Source organism: Carassius auratus, chromosome 7 (assembly GCF_003368295.1).
Source record: "Carassius auratus strain Wakin chromosome 7, ASM336829v1, whole genome shotgun sequence".
Lineage (NCBI taxonomy): Eukaryota > Metazoa > Chordata > Actinopteri > Cypriniformes > Cyprinidae > Carassius > Carassius auratus.
In genome coordinates, this window is record NC_039249.1 from 12759755 (window position 1) to 12780725 (window position 20971).

At 36.4% G+C, this 20971-nt stretch overlaps 2 protein-coding genes across 4 annotated transcripts in view; both read right to left on the minus strand.

Moving 5' to 3' along the window:
* Window positions 1-3352, minus strand: part of LOC113105960 (immunoglobulin superfamily DCC subclass member 4-like) — a 64337-nt gene extending 60985 nt beyond the window's left edge. The window contains exon 1 of the mRNA XM_026267386.1: window positions 2868-3352. Within this exon, the coding sequence (XP_026123171.1) occupies window positions 2868-2934 (67 nt within the window). The 5' untranslated portion in view covers window positions 2935-3352. The remainder of the gene's footprint in view (window positions 1-2867) is intronic.
* A 7040-nt stretch (window positions 3353-10392) lies between these two features.
* Window positions 10393-20681, minus strand: nap1l4b (nucleosome assembly protein 1-like 4b). Of its 3 annotated transcripts, XM_026267389.1 has the most exons (15): window positions 20568-20680; window positions 19270-19318; window positions 18678-18774; window positions 17735-17876; window positions 16148-16234; window positions 15944-16072; window positions 15591-15662; window positions 15341-15480; window positions 15114-15259; window positions 14934-14953; window positions 14465-14584; window positions 14324-14359; window positions 14141-14188; window positions 13983-14020; window positions 10393-12207 (listed from the first exon to the last, which is right to left on the minus strand). In XM_026267389.1, the coding sequence occupies exons 2-14, from the start codon at window positions 19292-19294 to the stop codon at window positions 14018-14020; spliced, it is 1065 nt and encodes a 354-aa protein (XP_026123174.1). In that variant the 5' UTR covers window positions 19295-19318; window positions 20568-20680; the 3' UTR covers window positions 10393-12207; window positions 13983-14017. The 3 variants fall into 3 exon arrangements, with proteins under 3 accessions (XP_026123174.1, XP_026123172.1, XP_026123173.1); XM_026267387.1 differs by lacking the exon at window positions 13983-14020 and having other exon boundaries at window positions 20568-20681; XM_026267388.1 differs by lacking the exons at window positions 13983-14020; window positions 20568-20680 and adding an exon at window positions 20038-20191.
* Window positions 20682-20971: the final 290 nt, after the last annotated feature.

The following is a 20971-nucleotide window of genomic DNA, read 5'->3' on the forward strand; positions in this document are numbered from 1 at the left end:
GTCAGCATTTCATTTCCTTCCAACAATACCCCAACATGCCTGTATGTTTTAATTTAACCCTGAAGACTGTGTTTAGTAATACTTAAGACAATAAGGACTGGATTTAGTTGGGGTTTTTTTTTATCTCAAATGTTTTCACCATTTTTAGTTCATTTTCTGGATTTCTCAAATTGGATTTCCTATTCAAAGATAACTTTGTTCCTTGTGTACATCATAAAATAAGATTTTTGAGAAATGTCTCAGTGGGTTTTTTTTGTCCATACAATGGAAGTCATCGGCAAACAAAACTGTTGTATAACAGGCTGCCTGGATTGCAATTCATTTTTGAGCATTCATGACTACACTAGATAGAGGGATGCTATTTAATATTAATATTATATACTTAACTATTAGTATAGTTTATTAATGACTAGTAAGACAATATTTCATAGCTTAATAATCTTAGCAATTATATAATATACTTGGGTAAAGAAAGGTATATAGACAATATTTGATATTTAATTGTTTCTGTCCATTTTATATCATCATCTAACACAAACCAAAAGGGATATATCATTGCAAAGATTTAACAGCAATCTTAAAAGGGACCTTTCACTTTGAAAGGCATTGGTTATTATTCTAACTAGAGTTTTTCCAAGGAAAGGCATCCTACCCTCTGTTATTAAGAGGAAATATTAGTATGGTGAAATTGGGTAAACTGGGACACTTTTTGCCATTATGGTCCAGTCATTCTAAATAACCCCTATAATCTTAAATACTGGGACATGCGAGCAAAACACAACCCTCAGTAGCCAACAGAGAGAACAGACAGTTACTTCATGAACCAGTCGAGCATAATCTACAGGACTAGCATGCAAATTTACAGAGCACAATGAATTTATCTTAATAGGGACAAATGTAGGACAATCGACATGCTTGTTGTATGAAAACTGAATTCAAAATTATTGTTAAAAAGATTCTCAAAAAGCACAAGCTGTTTGTAGAATTTTTAAAGGAAAAAGAATGAACAAGTAAAATAACAGAGCCATTCTTCAGCTTTGCAGAGCGGTCTCGCACACACATTTTAATGCTATTGATCACAAGTAGGTCCCGCCCCTCTGTAAATAATCCATCCGCTACAGCACTGGCACTAAAATCGTTAAAGGAGCTCAAAGATGACACTGTGATTTGACCGATGTGGTTCCCGTTTATTTTTCCCAACGGACATCGGTGAGACGAGGGCATCGCTGGATGCCAGGAGGTGCCCATGTGTTTCAGTGCTCTCCTTTGTTATTTAAATAAGGTGTATAGTCTTTGGATAAATCGCCCTGACCACTCCCCACCCCTTTTTCCTCCAGCGCCTGTGACTGAATCCTGCCCGAGGCTCCTGCACTGAACAGCGCTCCACACTCCTGCTGGCTGCCTTTGATCTCTCCAATTTCATTACATGCCAACCAGTCCGAGAAATATATGCCATAAGATTACACAAAAGTGTGTGTATTGTACACAGAAAATCCCAAAGCACTGTTTAAACTTATTTGATTTAAATGTCAGGAAAAGCCAGAAGTATCAAAATCATAACACGATGGTGCCAGTAATTTTCCGGTCACCCAAGTCACCGTTTTAAAAAGGGTGCTAATTATGCCTTTCGGGGGTGGGGGGTATTTCAACCCATTCCCCTAGTGGTCGACGAAGGCATCACAATGTACGATATATATATATATATATATATATATATATATATATATATATATATATATATATATATATATATATATATATATATATATATATATCCACACACACATATACACACACACACACAAACTCGCCTACTTATTTGTTACCGTTTTGGCACACTTGGGGAACGTGGTGGACCAAAAATGCAGAATTTATGGTTTGTTACGTTGTGTTACACAGAAAAAAGTGGAAAGACACTAGGCTATGAAGCATAAAAAGCACACTGCTTTCTCTTCCACCTGACCTGTCCATCTCTGTCTTCTTTGTTTTGTGTGAAAACACCAAACAGAAAACCCTACTTTTCCCCAAGCTTGTTATCGTTATAACCTTTACATAGGCTACATGTATTTACTTACCCTAGGTTACACAATTCAGCGTAACAACCGTGTCACTATTTTTCAGCGTCATTCATTTCAAGATGAATATACTGTTTTAATAGCTAAATGTTCGTTTAATTTTTTTTTTTTTTTAAGTTTTACTTTCATGTATTCAACTCAAGGACAATCGGGGTAAATGTTAACAGGCTATTCACTTGCAACGTTTCAGTAATACATAAAATTTAAACAGCTAACATGGACTTTTTAAGAACAATCCCCATCCTGGGGCTTCATATGTAAATAAGGCAGTCACACAAACCGCTTTTAAAGTCTAACATTTAATTTACCAAATGTTTGCAGTAAGTCATGACTATCAACCTGTAAATTCCCAGTCTAGAGCCCCCCTACAATACATCCGCCCCTTTGACCAAACACTGCCTTAATCATCCATTTTTTCAGTTTTCATTTTTTTAAGTATCGTTTTATAAGTTTTTGATATTACATCTAAATTAACTTAAATATTGAACGCATAATATTGTTTACAAAAGCGAGTTCTGGATGTGACAAAAAGTTGAACCCACAAATAAATACAGTAGACTACTTCAGCGTAATTTGACTGCCTGTTTGCGTAAAGGGTATACAAAATGAAAATGTGAAAAGTAAAAGCTCCGAAACGCTGCAACAAGCAAGGTGCACGATTCCTCTCTCCAGACCCCTCTACTCGCATATCCTGACAGATACAAAGAAATACAAACATACTGGCTAACAGACACACACAACTTAAAAGACACTGCATTGGAAAACACTGGGGTTAGATTTAACTTGTATTACCTTGCACGGATAATCCACAGTAACCCAGAGAAAGTAGACAGAAGAACCATATATTCTCCACCGCCATGTAGAGCGTTTGATTTCCAGCAGCGGGGTAAAGCAGTGTGTGCTTTATATGACCGCTACAGCTACATGCATATAATGGAATTCAGGGGGAAAAAATATTTTCAGGTTTAATTAGTTGCGCGTAATTTAACGTATTTCCCTGTCGCGCGCTCCCCCCACCTATAAACATAACGTGGTTGTTAGTCGGGGAAGAGTCGTCGTGTCTCTCGGCGCCTCATCGCCATGTTGTGTCCAAATGTTAAGGTGTGTGATAGTGTGTGTTAGCTCTCTTCACACACACACAGACCAGTGAGTCCCGCTTTAGGTGTCCACTGGAGCTGCATGAAACGCTGCCAGTATCCTCACACACCCCCTTTCCGTGTACACGGCTCCACGCTAGTTTCCTGTAACCTGCAAACGCGCTGCGCCAAATACACGACACAACAATGTTGAATAAACAGACACTGACTAATTTAGAGCTTCGTATTTTGCCAGTAGCAATTTGATCTCTGATATATTGCTATAGCACGCGCTATCAGATGTGTTTTAGCCTATTAACAACATCATTCATTGCTACTTAAGTAGTTGCCTATTAATTGTATATGTCTAGACAATTAAATATGTATGCATAATAATATCAACAACATTCACTTGTTCATTGATATGCAAGTCATAAGACTAGTGTGCAACACACACATCAGTAGGCACACAGTTGGGGTTGCAGGACCCTCTGCCATGACCTTCAAAATTGGGCTGAGAGAGAATTGTTCTCTCTGAGGGGGCAAGAGATCACATGTGCATCCGTGTCATGTGCTCCTACAGGCTGAAGATCCCACTCCTCCTGGCCACTGACACGGCCATGTGCATGGGACCCTGAACACAAAGAGCTAACTAGGGTCACTTCAAACACAGGCTCACAGGGGACAGAGCAAGGTAAACAACTCATATTTTTTCGATGTACTAACTACCTTTCTGGGCCATGGATGTGTCAGTTGTGTTGATGTCTATGAATGGTCAGAAAGCTTTCAGATTTCATCAAAAATATCATGATTAGTTTTCGATAGTCTCATAAAGTCATTAATTTTTATTTTTGTCATTTTCATTTTTGGGTGAACTGTCCTTTTTTAAAGGTTGGAAACATAGATGCCAATTAAGAACCTTTATGTCTGAGTGTGTTGGGAACCTTAAAATTGTTCTTCCCTGGCATCGCTGCAAAACCCCACTTTTGGACCCTTCATTTTTATGAGTACAACAACCTTTCAATTGAACACTCAGTTCTTAAATAATCATTTATTTCTAAGCTTGAAGAACACTTTAATAAATTCTCTAATAATCTAATCTCTTCCTTCTGAAGAAAGAGAATATTTATATATACTCATCACAAAACTACAAAACCAGATACCAGGAGTAAACAATTTTATCATATACACCAGATGGCATCATTTTGAGGTCCAGCCCTGTGTATTTACAGAGTAGATTAGAGAAAAGCCACGGGAGATGTGTTATGTAAGCATTTATTCATTATCCATGAAAATATGTTTTATGATACAGACTTTTAATATTTCATAGTTTATGTGTGCGGACTCTGTATTGGGCCAACCATGTTCAGAATGGGCAGAGATATTTTATCTCTCCCAAATGCAAACCGATGGGCTTCCTGGGGATAACCGTATCCAAACCTCAGAGGGACTGGAACAGATCAAACAACAGGGATGTCCCTCCTGCAGCTGCTGTCTCTCCAAACAACACTGCTCCTGTAAGCAGAGCGCACTCACTCAGTAAATATCTCCTGCCTCTCTGTGCTCTCGTGACTCTAGATTGCTCTGCTTCCACCACATCAAAGGCAGTTTTGTCATGGCATAATGGAGTGATTGTGTGTTTGTGTGCCTGTGCATGTTGTTTTTAGGGTGGGCTGCTTTCACTTCAAAACAAAAATAAATAAAAAGAAAGATTATATGCACCTGTTACAGACACAAAGGAACACCCCAAAACACAAGTATGCTATTTTGAGATCTCAAACATCTGCTCAAATGAGTTTGAATTTGGGGTGATAAACCTCCTAACATGACTGAAAGCTCCCTCAGAGTAAGGCCTCAGTTTCTCTACTGCTAACTGGATAAAAGTATGTACAGTAGCTGTTAAACTAATGAAGAATTATAATATATCTTAGGTCTCACTCTAAGAGATGTTATGCGAAAGAAAGTTATCAGTTGCCTCCGAAGAAGTCAGAGGAAGTGCCCTAAGGTTGATTTCAATCTGATACATCTTATTCATTGCAGGACAGAGTGAATGAATGAACTTTTCATCCTTGAAACCATACATGCCGATGATTTTAAAGCCAAGGCATTTTAGAAGTATTTTGTTCCCGTATGTATTAATCATTGAACCGTGTTTAGCTAAAGATCTGAAGGAGAAAATCAATGCAGTATTTTTTTTTTTCAGAATGAAAGGTTGGCATATGAAATTAAAAAGCTTTAGAAAAGTTTAGAAAAAAAGTGACCTTTATGCTGTGCATAGGCACAAGTCAATTGTGAAAAGTCTTTTCCATTTGGAAACATTTGCTGTTGACATTAATGGTTCTGGGTGCACCAAATGAGGATTCGGATTGCGCTTTTAGGTTAAAAAAAAAAAGAAGAAGAAGAAAAGAAAAAAGAGCTTTGATTTTTCACTCAGATTTAAATTTTATTCAAAGGAAGGAGACAGACACCTCAATTTGAGTTTTTCTGACCCATTGTGTACTTAGAGCAACCCAGCAGAGCCAGTCCCCAAATATGATGGTGTTGTAAATAACTGCCCTGCCCAGTTACTACTCTGCTCTTCTGCCATTGTAAGGGCACCAAATGTTGGCACAGTCCGCATGTCACCATGGTTACTGAGACTCAGGAGTGGCACATAGGCATATAGGACAAAAAGCTCAGTGGTACAATTGGTGGTCCAGTGCCACTTGGATACGCTGGCATGCAGCCCAGAGAGGGAGAAGAGAGGTATGTGGCCTACTGCTGTATAAGAATGGGGAGGCACCCAGACAGCAGCCTGAAATCTACGGAAATCTCTCCACAATACATTGAAGGTCTGGTTTTGCTTGGTTTATTTTCATGGACTCTTAAAAAAAAGTTACTATGGACTCTTGTTGTGGCTAAAAATATGATTGAATTATTTTTCTTGTTGGCTTGAATGATATCCTGCACTCTCCCTCCTTTTTTCCCCCCGTGGGAACAAACGATTTCTTGTTATTTCTACTAACGTTTCCTCATTCAGAAGTTGAAACGTATTTGAAGTCTATGGGAAACACTTTTCAAGAAACAATGAATATTTCATCTTATATAAGAGTTAGTGTCAGTCCTCAGTTCTGATTGGCTGAGCCACCTTCTAATATGCTAGGACTTTTCACTGTTTAAGTCATTCCACACGTCTTGTATTAACTGATTATCATTAGGTTTGTTACGCTACTAGATGGTGGAGCAACTATAAACCCTTTAGCAAACTTCCAAGGGGAATCAGGATTTATTTTATTAATATATTAAAGTAATGTAACTCTAAATTAAAATGCTTAAAGTCAAGATCTAAACTAAAATCATATTTTTTCCCCCCATATTTTTTCTGGAACCATATTAATATCATTGCACCTGCTGCACCCATGGTACGACAGGAATGTTCCTTAAATATCATGCCAGAGTGAGAGTATAGTTCCTAGCTATATCGGCCTAGAAAATCACAACTTTTCATTTTCCATTGGTCTAAGTACACAATGTAACTACAGAAGAGTCAAGTTTTAAATAGGAAAAGTATGGAAACTTTTTTTGTCATTTTTGAGCAAGATGCTAATGGTCTAATCAGATTCAATGATTTATGCTTAGCTACGGCTAAAGTGCTACCACCAGACCTGAGATTGGCTGAACGGATTCGAAAACTGTAAGATAAGCCTATTTTCAAAAATAGTGCCGTGTTCCTTTAAGACCTCATAACTGAACGTCCAAAAAAGTTTTTGGTTTTCAGTAAAAAATTACATCACATAAACATGCCCCAATTTTTTGCAATGGACTCAACTTCACAATAGACCAGGAGAAAGACACAATACTGTTAACAATAAACAATGGACCCACAAAATTTTGTTAATGTGAGCAATCATTCACTCAGTCGTGTCAGGTCTGAAAATCACCAGGATAGTTAAGTTAATATTTGGAACAAAATAACTTTTTTGCTTGTATGATACTGCTTTGCTAGTTCCTTGGCAACTCAGGATCCTCAAATTAAAAGCCTGGAGGACCTATTTTAAAATATCTATGGATTTAATATCTAAAATGGTTTGTCGTTCATTTATTTATGAAATCATGTGAGTTAACCTATTAGAGTGAGAGATCCTCTTCTGTTCAGTACACATTCGGATCACACTGGCATTAAGATACAGAAGACCAACTCTTAATGTTGCATTTAAGAAGAAACGTGAGAAGTGTAGACCGTAAGGAGAAAATAGCAGGGTGGGAGTGGCTGATAGCAGTGGGACAGCAGCAGTTCTGTCTCCTCCTCATGGCAAACCATTCATTAGACACACAAAACCGGCTGTTTCCAGCCCTTCCCATTATCAATATACACAGCTCAGTGGAGATCCACCCTCAAAGTGATGCTACCTCCTCGATGGCTTGTCCATCAATAGACCCACTACAGTTGCATAAATCTACATAGACTAAAACGCATCTGTTTTAAGATATGTTTGCATAAAAAAGCATCACATTCAAGAAAGACCAAAGATGCCATTGATTTAACCAACAATGCGGCTCTATTGTCCCTGTATAGTGAGGAAGAGGAGTGCAGTGGTCAGAATGAGGTAGCTCTTAACATAATGAGCATAAAAGTGGATTTTAAATGCTCGTAAATGGCTGCATGCTAGAAACAGAAGGGATCCGTCCAATGCGGCTGACCACAGTACCATCACAAATGTCCCATAAATGGAAGCGTTGTTAGCCAGCGGGAGGGAAACCCTTTTCCCAGAGTACACTTATCTACATTTGGACTCTCGGCTGAATGGCATTAACATACTGCTCCTAACAAGAACTGTGAAGAGCATAGTCAGACTTAACCTGATGAATATTCATCAGCTGGTACATGGAGAGGGATTGGGGGGGGGGGGGGGTACTAAAGCAAAGAGAAGGATAGCAGAATGGGAGAATGGAAGGACAGAGACAGGAAAACAAATGGTGAGGAGGGAAGGGATGAAATGGAGATAAAGTAGGGTTGTAATATAGACAACAGTGATTGCAAATTTTTGACACAAAAATAGTGTATGAGAAGAGATATATAATTATAAGATGTGTACAGGGGAGTTAGAAAGAAAAGAACAGGTTTAACGGATAGGCTACTAACAGAAGAAACATGGATAGAATAGAAGAAAAAATTCCTGTAAAATTTTCATGCTGGTTACAGTGTAAACATTTTTCATCTTTAACATGAAAATAGGCAGATGAACAGGTACACTACTGTTCAAAAGTCTGCAGTTAGTAAAAAGTAAATAAATGCATTAGATCTCTCTGTTCATCAAATAATCCAGAAATATGTTTTTTTCCCACAAAAATATAGGGCAATACTGTTGCTCCAAACATCGATCATAATAACATTTTATTAATTAGTATATTAGAATAATTTCTGAATGATCATGTGTGTGTATGTGTATATATATATATATATTTTTTTTTTACAGTGCTGTACATTTATCATGGCAGTGAGGCCTTTTCAGATTTCAGTCCCACTGGAGAAGAGAGAATGACAGAGCCCACTGTCATCACCTGCAGTTTAGTGACTGTAAAATAAAGAGGGCGAGGAGAGAACTCTGCATGCAAGTGCTTGGCAATCAGCACATAACATTTGAATTCCTGACTCCTTGTGTGTAACTCACTAGGTTGAAAACCGCCAATTTCAACAGCTTCCCGCTCACTAGACCTTGGGAAGTGACTGGCATCTCCCTCTTGTCTCGCTTTTCTCAAACTAGCCTTTTGTCCTGCAGAAGACATGAAAACTGTCATCCATGCTTTAAACTTATGATAACCGGTGTCATCACGGAGCATCATTCACAATTGAAAAGTACATATTACACTGAATGACAAATGTCATGTGAATGTAATATGGGGTTATAAATAAACTCTGCCTATGAGAGGTCAACATATACTCACCAGCCGCATTATTAGGTACACCTTGCTACTTTTGACCCACTTTTGCTTTCAGAACTGACAGAATTCTGCATGTCATAGATTCAACAAGGTGCTGGGAACATTCCTCACAGATTTTGGTCAATACTGACTTCACATACTTGCATCACATACTTGCTGCAGATTCGTCAGCTACACACGCATGATGTTAATCTGCCGTTCCACAACATCCCAGAGGTACTCTATTGAGATCTGGTGACTGTGGAGGCCATTTGAGTATAGTGAAAGCTTTGCCATGGTCAAGAAAACAGTTTGAGATGATTTGAGCTTTGTGACATGTTATGTTGGAAGTAGCCATCATAAGATGGACACTATGGGCTACAATGTTCATTCAGAGATGCTCTTCTGAATACATCAGTTTTAACGAGTGGCTATTTGAGTTATTTGTTGCCTTTCTCTCAGCTCGAACCAGTCTCGTCATTCTCTGACCTCTGGCATCAACATGGCATTTTTGCCCACAGAACTGCCACCCCCTTATTTTTATCTATTTCAGACCATTCTCTTTAAACCCTTGAGAGGGTTGTGTGTGAAAATCCCGGTAGATCAGCAGTTTCTGAAATACTTGGATGAGCCTATCTGGCACCAACAAGCATGCCACATTCCAAGTCACCTTTCTTGCCCTTTCTGATGCTCTGTTTGCACTTCCATTTGTCTTGACTATTTGTTGCATGCCTAAATGCAGTTGTTGCCATGTGATTGGCCAATTAGATATATGCCTTAATAAACAATTTAACACGTGTACCTAATAAAGTGAGTGTATGCAGTGGTTAACAGATGCAGAGCCCCCTACAGACAATACTTACAAAATGCCCCTTATGCCTCTAAAGAATAGATGAACTTCTTCATATTACCTCCAAGATTTAGATTTGACTTTAGAAGACAAGACACCACATAGATGAGTGTCTAGCATAATAATAATGTAGTATGATTTATTATTTAATTATAAGCATATATATAGCATATTGTGATCACTATTATAGCCATCGCAAACCAATCTGACAAATTCAAATGTAAAAACTGTTAACAGTTATGTACTTAAATACTATTTTAGGATTAGAGAACAGGAAAAAAAATATTTAGCTGTTTCACTCTAACAAATGAATTTGCCTTTGAAAAAAGATTTTTGTAGGCTTATGTCATTAGCACCTATCACAATAATAGCACAGAACTATCACAACAGACGGATAATTTATAACTTGTAAAAAAGTGTTTTTAATAATGTCAAAATAATTATGTTGTGACATTTACTGGTAAAATGCTGCAAAATTGGTCAGACATTGTAACAGTTATTCTTCTTACTTTATTAGGTATTTGGTCTTGAACTTTTCAAGTGACCTAGCATACATTTTACCTTTCAGTCTAAGAGTAACCCTCCTCACAAATGAAGCTGACTCCCTCCTTTCATTCACTAACCAGAAACAAAGGTGTACTGCAAAACAACCAATTCTAAAAAGCATGAATCTTTCACATCAACACAGAAGAAATAACAATTACATGTTTCACATTTCTGCTTTTAAATCCTCCAAAAATGCAATTACAAATGCTGCTGATTGAGCTCAACTCATAATGAACTTGAAACATACTTTCACCATAACATGCATTCTGTGGTATTCATATCAAAACGTTTTGAATAAAATGCAGACCTAAAATACTTTGACAAAGAAATGGTTGTGGTAAAGTGAAATCATATCACTCTCTTTGGCAATAAAAGTATGTTTAATTTTTCTTTTTTTGTAAGTGCTTGGGCAGTACAGCAAAAGCATTTTTAAATGCTAAAAGGGGCTATAATCAACTGGGTACAGTACATACATAAGCAAAACATATTCTCTCAGGGATCCACCAAGAAGCACAAGACCAAGACAGAGTTCAAAACAATAATATAAAGATGGAAAAGATATAAATAACTCTGTTATAACTAAAAGCCATATTTCAAAAGTCTTCTTTCTTTTACAAGACAGAAGAGAACATGAAGCAGGTTAGATATCAACAGTTTCACAATGCTGGATACTCGCACACTGTCATCTTGGCATAAAAAACCCTGAGTAACCTATGAGATCAAGTCACAAAATAAATTAATTCAGTCAACTTTGGGATGTGATGTATCTTGAAGATGTAATCATCTGCAGTTCACTCAGAATTCAGTGACCATTGGCAGTGGACTTTTGCCCTATCGTCTTCGAATACTTACGGTCTAAATCGAGCAATTCCAGCATTATGGATATAATGTATACTGAAATACATTTACATGTAAATAAGAACCCCAAAAAAAAGAGACTACATCGACTGAGCATACTTATGTAGAGAAGTGCAGATTAATTTATTTTTTTAAATTACGACCTTCAAGGGAAAGTCAAATGAAGATGGAAATGTTAGATATTTATATTGCAAAGAGGCCAGATATGATTAAACAGAATTATTTGATGCCTGCAAGACATCACTGATCCATTAGTTGGAGTGGCTAGCTAGCTAGCACATTCCATAAATAAATAAGTGCATAAACATGCAGTTTTGTTCAAAAAGTACATAAACAGATATACTGCATTAAAAAATGGTTATGACATAGAACACTTAAAAAATGAGAAGAGAAACTATTTGTTAAATACAAACAATCTTGACAAAGGTTTGATGTGCACAGGCAGTCAGAATACAACCCCATTGATTTTATTCAGGCTTAAAACTTTTGAATGTGAATACAATGCTTGCAAAATCATCTCAATCCCACAAGTTATTTTTCTTTTGGCTATGCAATGACATATCTCAAATCATTATGTCTGTACATGTCTGAATAAGTAATTAAAAAATAGCTTTGCATTTATTTATGTATATATCTACATTCTGAAGCCTGGAACTGCCCAATTTATCTACAGTGTTTTAGTATAGCAACTGAATTTTAAAGTAAGCTAATTTTGTAGGATAAAAAACTAGTTTACCAATGTACTGCATCATCATGTTTTGTTTTGTTGGATGGTGCGCTCATCAGAGAATGTATGCCGCACTACAGGCTGATTCTAGCTGAGCTGATGGGGTTTGACAGTGGCAGGAGTGAGTGATCCAAACTACTGTTGTTTGCACTCTGCAGGCTGAGGATCCCCGGTCTGAAAAAACACATAAAAGATAGGGATGGGGAAAGGGAAAGGGAGAGAGAACTTTTTTTTATTCAATAAGATGATACAGTATCTGCAACTGCAGGAGGAGTGCAGTAGAAAGAGAGGTGGATGTATCTTCATCACAGAAGAGTGGCTCACGAAAGCACATTTACACTGACGTATCCTAGGCCTCTGAATCACCACTCTTTTGTACTGCAGATACATCATTATAACTAAATGCAAGAAAGCGTCTTTCACCACAGCCTGATCCACCGAGAGAAAATGTGTTATGTCTGAACCAGTTGCTCTGCATGAAGGGGTCGTATCATGACAAACCAATTCTCATTCTCAACTGATCTTTCAAAGAAAAACTCAACACTTTATGCAAAAATAATTTATAGAAGTTACAGTCTGTAAACCCCAAATATTAACATATCCAATTCATGTTTATTTGTATAGCCCTTTTCACGATACACACTGTTGCAAAGCAGCTTAATATGACTATACATGGTACTGATTTGCTATTCAGAAACATGACCCATCCAGTCACTATGAACTGAGTGAAAGGGTCAAGAAAAAATAATTTAAGATTGTTCTGTGTTGAGAGGGGTGGGCTTGACAAGAGACTTAAAGAGTTGGTAGACATTACTGGAAAAAATAAATAAAAAATAATAGAATACTATCATTCAAGATAATGTAAATTTTTTTTTTAAGTCTCTTACGCTCACCAAGGCTGAATTTCTTTTATAAAAATTTAGTGAAAGCAATAATACTGTGCAATATTAATAGAACATAAAACAGCTGTTTCTATTTTAATATATTTAAAAATTTAATTTATTCCTGTGATGGTAAAGGGGAATTTTCTTCACTATCACATGATCCTCCAGAAATTATATATATATTTTTTTTTTAGGGCTGTCAGTCAATTAAAATGTTTTTATCTCATTAAATTACATGATGTGTCGATTAATTAAATCGCAAAATGAAATTGATTGAAAATACCCTCAAAAGATTATTTGAAGCTATTTTTGTGTTAAATGCCTTGTACCACTGGGTCCCCGGCTCAGTTCCTCAGCTAAAACCTGGTATGCATTGCACCTGCTGCCTTTTTATACTCACGCTGTGATCAGCAGCAGTTAGATGCAATAATTGCATGCCAATGTGCATTGGCTCATTTAGTTTATACCCAAAGTAGACTGGTCTATCAAAGTGATATCAGTCACCGACGTGACGTAGAGAGTGACCGACTGAAAGGGAACGAGGGTTACCATACGTTACCGAGAAGTTTTGGTCACCAATGACTTTGTATGAACAAAAAATAGATTAGATAATTTTTCTCAAATAATCTTCTTTTATGTTCCATAGTTTATGTTAGGCTGTTTATAGCCTAAGGCCCAATCCCAATTCTATTTTATACCCCTTGACGATGTAGTAGATCACTGCTTTGAATGCAAAGTTATAGCAAGATATTATGTATTCAAAACAGGATGCCACATCTATGAGCAGGAAAAGTACTTGACCTACTAAATACCATCAAGAACTATTAAGCAAGTTAGTTTAAACAAATGATGGATGGAAGGACCCTGTCCAAAGTTCTCTAATACAGCATGTTACAGTCCAATACTGAGATTTTGAACAAGGCATTAATGATATGAAATGAGTGGCTTAGTATAATGTCACAGGGGTGCTGTGGGGATGGGATAGCAGGCAAAAGAAGAGGAATGAGGCTGAGAGGGACGTGGGAATGCAAAGGTTAGATTAGACTCATGACATTTCTTTCTTACCTAGAAATGTATGAGGTGAGAATGACTTATGCCTGTCACTAGGGCAGAACAGTTGGTAGAGAACAACCACAATCATCAAACATGCAAATAATCCACAGAAATTCATCCAAAGTAAAACAAAGATTTCAGTTCAAGTAATGATCTAAATCCAAACTGACCTTGGAATCTCCCTCCTCTTCATCATCTTCATCCTCCTCATCTTGGTCCTATTTCACACAAAAAAGAGAGTTTGTCTACATAATTGAACATTATATCATATAAAGCATGACTGATTTCATATCTAAACTTTCATCAAACACTGATTCCTCAATTTATGTTTAAAATGTTTACAGTGAACTTACCTCCTCTTCACCCTCATCCAGTTCTTCCTCTTCAAACTGCATCAATAGACGCAAACAAATTCATGTACATTACAAATAACTGCAGCCACTCTGAACCATAGATATCAAAAGGCAAGAAATAGTCATTATGAAATTACGTACACTTTCATCATCCTCCAGGGCTTCTCCGGTGAAATACAAAACTGCTCTGGGAACGATTCTTTCCCTGAAGAAATGACCGATTTCAAAGTCTGTGGCTAAAGTGTACTCCGAATCCTCATCCTGTTGAACACAAAGAAAGTAAGCACAACTTTTCTGATCATTTGAAGATAAAAAAAAAAAACCTGTCTGATTATTTCTAGTTCTCTGACAAGATTCTCTAAACTTACTAACCACTCATGTCTTTCAGAAGAAATCATGCTGGATAACATCTTATTTTTTCTGACTGTGAAACCTAAAACCTTAACTGATATCAGGCCAACTAATTGCCTAATTAGAACGGAGTTAAAGCAAAAAAAAATGTATATATATATATATATATATATATATATATATATATATATATATATATATATATATATATATATATATATATATATATATAAAAAAACTTTTATTTAAAAATACTCACCAACTCTTTATCTGGTGAAACTAAAAGAAAAGAAACATTGGTGACTTCAAGCAAAAGAGTAGACCTACAGTATTAAATGAGATAACTACTATTACCATTTCCCCAATTCAACCTACTGTTGTCATTCTACTGTTACCAGCATTCATAAAAGTTCCCATGCACATATGTCAAGTTACGTACCTTTAATAGGGTTGAAAAAGTTAAAAAAGGAGTCATTGGGCACTTGTTTGGTGATGACCCTCGCTGTCCCTCTGCCTTTGTGCTTCTGTTTCTTCTTGATTGTTTTTACCGTCACATCTTTGCCTTTGTGCCAATCAATTTCACACCTGTCAACAGAAGAGATGAATAATGAGAAAGTGTGAAAAGCTGCGGACAATCTGAGCAGGTATTGTTTGAGAAGTGCTCACCCCTCACAGTCGATGATTTCTGGTCCCTCAAATGAAAACGGATCCTCTGCATCTGGCTCCGACTTCATCTTGTACACTTTTGTGAGAACTGTGTTGGTAAAGTATTCATTGGGTTCAAAATGGAACTCTAATGTGAAGCTCTGTTAAAAAAGGAAAAACGAAATACATTTATAAGTACAGCAGTTATGACAAAAAAAAAAAAATAGTTCACTTTTTAAATCAACATAAAACCTTCAAATACTGTTCTCACCATCGGCTGATCAGGACCAGAAAATATCACTTTAATATCCTGAAGATGTTTAAGTATTGGTTCGTCATGCTCCTGTTGAGAAAGAGAGCATTATGAACAGCACAGAATTTCTTTTTATTTCCTTATTTCTTTTTATTAATGTGCTGGAGAAGATGACCCGGTCTTTAAATGAAACCGTATTCATGATATTTCAATAACTGTATTCAAATTCATATGATATAAAGTTGCATATTGTCTGTACAAGGTTACAGGGCAAAAGAAAATCATTCAAAAAATCTTTAGTCAGAAAAGAATAGCAAAGTCTACAGTGGACAAGGTCTCTGTTTTTCATATCTAATGTTCTGCTGGTTCACCTGCAGCATATCGCTCAACATGTCCACGCTCCGGAAAATGGTGAGCCAAAACTCTGGAATTCCTTTGGGTTTCTCCTCATTAGCATCTTCTGTCTTTTCCTCTAGAGCAGCTTTCTTCTTCAGATCTTCCTGAAAAAGAAAGGCTTTCCTTAAGACTGCTGCTCTTCTGTCTGATTTCAAAGCGAGCGGACAGATGATACTCACTGCTAATGCTGCTTCGTCCTCATGGTCACTCTGCCATTCACACTCCTCATCAGTGGGTTCCACTTCTCCAGAGATTATGTTTTTTCTCTGGAAACGCACAAAAAGCTCACTTGTGAAAGAATATCATATGTTTATCCATTCAAACAAATGAGAGGAGTGTTCACATTGAGCTCAGGAGATTTGGAGCCATACTGAAACCTCCAGAACACAGATACTGTGCGCAAAACAAATGATGTTTAACTAAATGTCAAGAATTTCTAAATCTTTTAATTTCTAAAAAAGGTGAATATACAAATAAAAAGGTGGAATAAAATGGAACAAATACAGAAGAGAACATAAAGCATGCAAAGGCTGTGGCATCTTTAAGTCTTTCAGTGCATTTAAAAGCAGCACATAAACATCTTATACAATCCTTATTAAAAGACGCTATATCTACAAGAGAAAACTACAACATTTCAATTAATTCCAATTTTACAGCAGTACTCTTGCAAGCACTCGACAGGGTTTATCTGTCTTACAGTTTTAATTAGTTTGCACAAGTATCTCTCTTGCTTTTGTGTAGCAGCCCTGTCAATGAAGTGTAGGTTCGCAAATGTATTGCTCATAAACTTTTTTTCTCTTTCAGGGACTTTCTAAAACTATGGAAGTATGCATTCTCCTGGTTTGGATGAAGTCTCTTTAAGAGTGCATCGCTTCTGAATTCCCTGAATTTTCTCTTCACTTGTGTTCTCCGCCATTTACCTGAGAGCTTTGTTTACGAAAAATCCAGGGTCTACTTTAGACAGACACAATGCAGCCTCGTCTTTATTCATACTTGTGCCCATCTTCATTGGGTCTGTCAACACTACATTAGCTGCAAGAACCGGTAGAGATCATAATAGTTCCAACGTTTGGGGTCGGTAAGATTTTTCCATGGTTTTTATACCCACCAAGGCTAAATTTATTTGATCAAGAATACAGCAAAAACAGATGATTTTGTTATTTATACATGGTATTTATTCCTGTGATGGCAAAGCAGTCTTCTGTGTCACCTGACACTTATCCTAAAATGTGATTTGGTGCTTAAGAAATATATCTAGTTATTATCAATGATGAAAAACAGTTGATATTTCATATTAACTTAAAAACAATTGTGGTAAGTGTGGTACACCTTCTTTAAAGAAAAGAAAATTCTAAATATGTCATAGCATTTAATTAAAATATAAATCTTTTGTTAGAAAACCAATGTCTCAAAGGTCACTTCTGATAACTTAAATGTGTCATTTTAAATAAAAATATACATTTCATGAATATATTTAAACCTGTACGATATATATATATATATATATATATATATATATATATATATATATATATATATATATATATATATATATATATATATATATATATATATATATATATATATATACACACACACACACACATACATACACATGTGTATATATATATATATATATATATATATATATATATATATATATATATACACACGTGTGTGTGTGTGTGTATATAAGCAAATAATATTATATTATAATGCTAAGAAAATACATAGATAACACATACACACACAAAAACACAACTCACTTTGTCAAATAACGGCTGATAAAGAGCGCTATACTTTCTCTCCAGCTCATGCACCTCCTTGTAAAACTTGGCTTCGATGTTTGTGCTGTTAACCTGAAGATTCTTTAAGGCATTGACTCTTCTTTTCACAGACTTTGGTAAGCTGGAAGAAGTTGGGAGAGGAAGAGAAGAGAGAGATTGTGTGAGCAGATGGGTGTCCGGTACTGCACAGCTGGACCGGTGCATTTCCCTGCTCTCCTGGGTCAACAGATGGGTTTGAAGTAAGAGCAAGAAACACAAGATCCCTGTTCATATCACATCGCGAAATGTGCTTAACCTCTGATAACTCAAGTCACACGCTTCATGCGGAAAGGCACAGTTGTTATGACAGTGTGCGCTGCAAACACTGAATCTGTTTGAGTTGGATTAAAAATAAAAGTGGCTTTCCACAAGCCTTATGTTTGGTCTTGCAGAGTTCACACACAAATGCATGATTGCTGTTTTGTTCAAATATTGTTGTCTGTGTCATTGTTTTCATGACCACTAAGTGTAACCTCTCTCTGGACATCGTCAGGCTGACACACACAAAGACACACATAGATACACAGCATTACGACTGACTTGTATGTAATAACCTAACATGCAGAGACAGATTTCAGGTTACAGGCAGATGGTCTGACTAGAGTTTTCCCCCCTTAGATGGACGGTTATATTACACCGACAAGTTTGCCTCTCTACGTAATATGAGGAACAATAAAAATGCAATGACCAGTTTTGAAATTCCACACAGGAAATATGAGACATATCCAGTTAGGAAATAGTTTTCTCAAGATAGGAAACAATAAAAACATGACAATAGCCACGCCATGACCAGAAATTAAAACAATGAGGTACAAAACTGATGTTTGCCCTGTTAGTCTCTTTGGTTCCAAGTTATTAGTTTGGTTTGTTTCATCTTGCTTACCTGTCCATGATGGAAGCACTATGTGAGACGCTGTCTATTTTGTCCTGAAGAGCTGCCAATGCTTGTGGGTTCTGCATCGCCTGGTCGCTCACCTTACCTGAAAGTAACATGCCATCACCAGCAAAAAAAGAGAATAAATGGAAAAATCAAATGGCATTTATGACGATCAAGTCTCAAAGAACGTTTATGCTGCACACAGTCCTTTCCACAAACAGACATCGATCTTAAAGGAAGCATATAATGTTCAGCAGCACAGTGAAACCGCACTATTGTTTCACCTTTGATACTGCTCTTAGTAAGTTTGTGAGATTGCACAAATTTCTCAAAAGAACCTATGAGACAATCTTTTCCATTAAATCCTCGGCAGCAGTGATGTGAAGCTTCATCAAACTTTTACACTGAAACATTATACTGGCTTTTGTTCGAGAAGCGCCCTGAATCAAAAAAATATTCACAAAGACAATCTAAGTAACACATATAATCGTGTTCTCTGCCAGCTCATAAATGTTTCAGCATTTCAAAAGCTATACAGACTATAGTCATTTGAAAAATGCAAGGTTGCTAGTCAAAGAGAGTAGCAGGAATTCTATACCTTTGGCTTCATTGTCAGCATCCATTTTTGATACCACAGCTCAAATACTCTGTGAAAAACACAAAACAAACAACTTCAGCTTGTCTAAAATAACAAGTTTTTTTCTATTGGTAAAGACAAAATCACATATATTAATTAACTTGAAATTTCAATCATATTTATTCAAAACAAAATGCATTCATATTAAAAACAGGTGATACTTTGCACAAACAAAACAACAGTGTAATGAACCTAAATTACATAAACATTTAACTTTTATGTTAAATATTTTTATTTGACTTAATTCATTGAAATAACTGGCACTTAACTGACATTGTTAGTAGTGCTTGCCTCATATTAGAGTTTATTTTATTATTGTTATTATTATCCACAAGTTTGACATTTACTTGGTAATTCCATAGTTATTGCTGTATCATTATTAAATTGCTAAAATAAATATTACGATTATACTAATAAAATAAAACCGGCAACTTGGTATTAGCGCCCAATAACAACAACATTAACAGTAATTATTCTAGGAATCCTAATAAAGAATAACTAATAACAACAACAATGAATAATGAAATATTTGGAAAGCTTCTTAGCTTGAAAAGATCCCAAGTGTATGTTTTATTAATTTACTCTTTTGGGGGAAACTTTGCTTACTATAGTAAATGCTGGTAAGGCAAAATCAATCATTCCTTTTTTCCAAGAATCGATACGTTTACATTTCTAATGTACAGCAAAACTACAAACATAAAATCAGCAGCTCAAAGTAAGGGTACTAACAGATGTGTTTACGCCCATCACTCTCGCTAGCAGCTAACATGCTAAACTAGCCACGTCCAGATCATAAGAGATTAAATCAGATCTCATAATCTCCGCAACCACCAGTTTAGCACAGCTGATGATGACGGGGTCATAACAGCGACACAGGGCAGACACTGGATGATCTCCAAAACAACACTGAAGAAGGGTGAAATATAAATGTCACAGGCCAGCAGGCTAACAGATCCTCACAATACACACTCCGGGTATGAGCTTGCACTATTTCTGCTGCGGTTAACAGGTTACAGGGTAACTGTTTGTTAAATGACCTGTAAGCTGTAAAGATTTGTAACAGTCACTCGCAACTTTATCAAAACAAAGATGACATGCATTGAGAGCACGAGCAGCACACTACTATCATATATAATCAGCAACGAAAACATAATCCACTCTGCTTGACGTAAACTAGACACTCATAATAGGCATGTGTATTTCAAGGTAAAATGCAAAGTAGAAAGTAATATTTTATTTAGGGAGATTGCTGTTCTTACCTGAACAGCGGGTGTTGTTCAGATGATGGACTCGGCAGTAAACCTGAAGCGCATTGGTCCTACAATACTCCGCCTCAGTCAAATACTCCGCCGGGTTGAATCGGTTCTTTGACATGTATTGTTCAAAAGAATCGATTCGCCGAATGAGTCGGAAATCGGCGCTTCTTTTACACCTAATGTAGTTACATTATTGGTCCCTGACATCAGTGAGTTTCATACTACATGCTCTGAAACCTTCCAAAAAGCTGTTTAGGCTATTGTAATTTCATGTGTCTTGTCTAAGTTTTATTAATTTGTTGCAACCACGAATAAGATGCACAAAATAATTTAGTACTTATATTATTTACATTAAATTATAAAAAAACAAAAATAAAAATTGTGTTTTAAGCACGTTTTAATCGTTG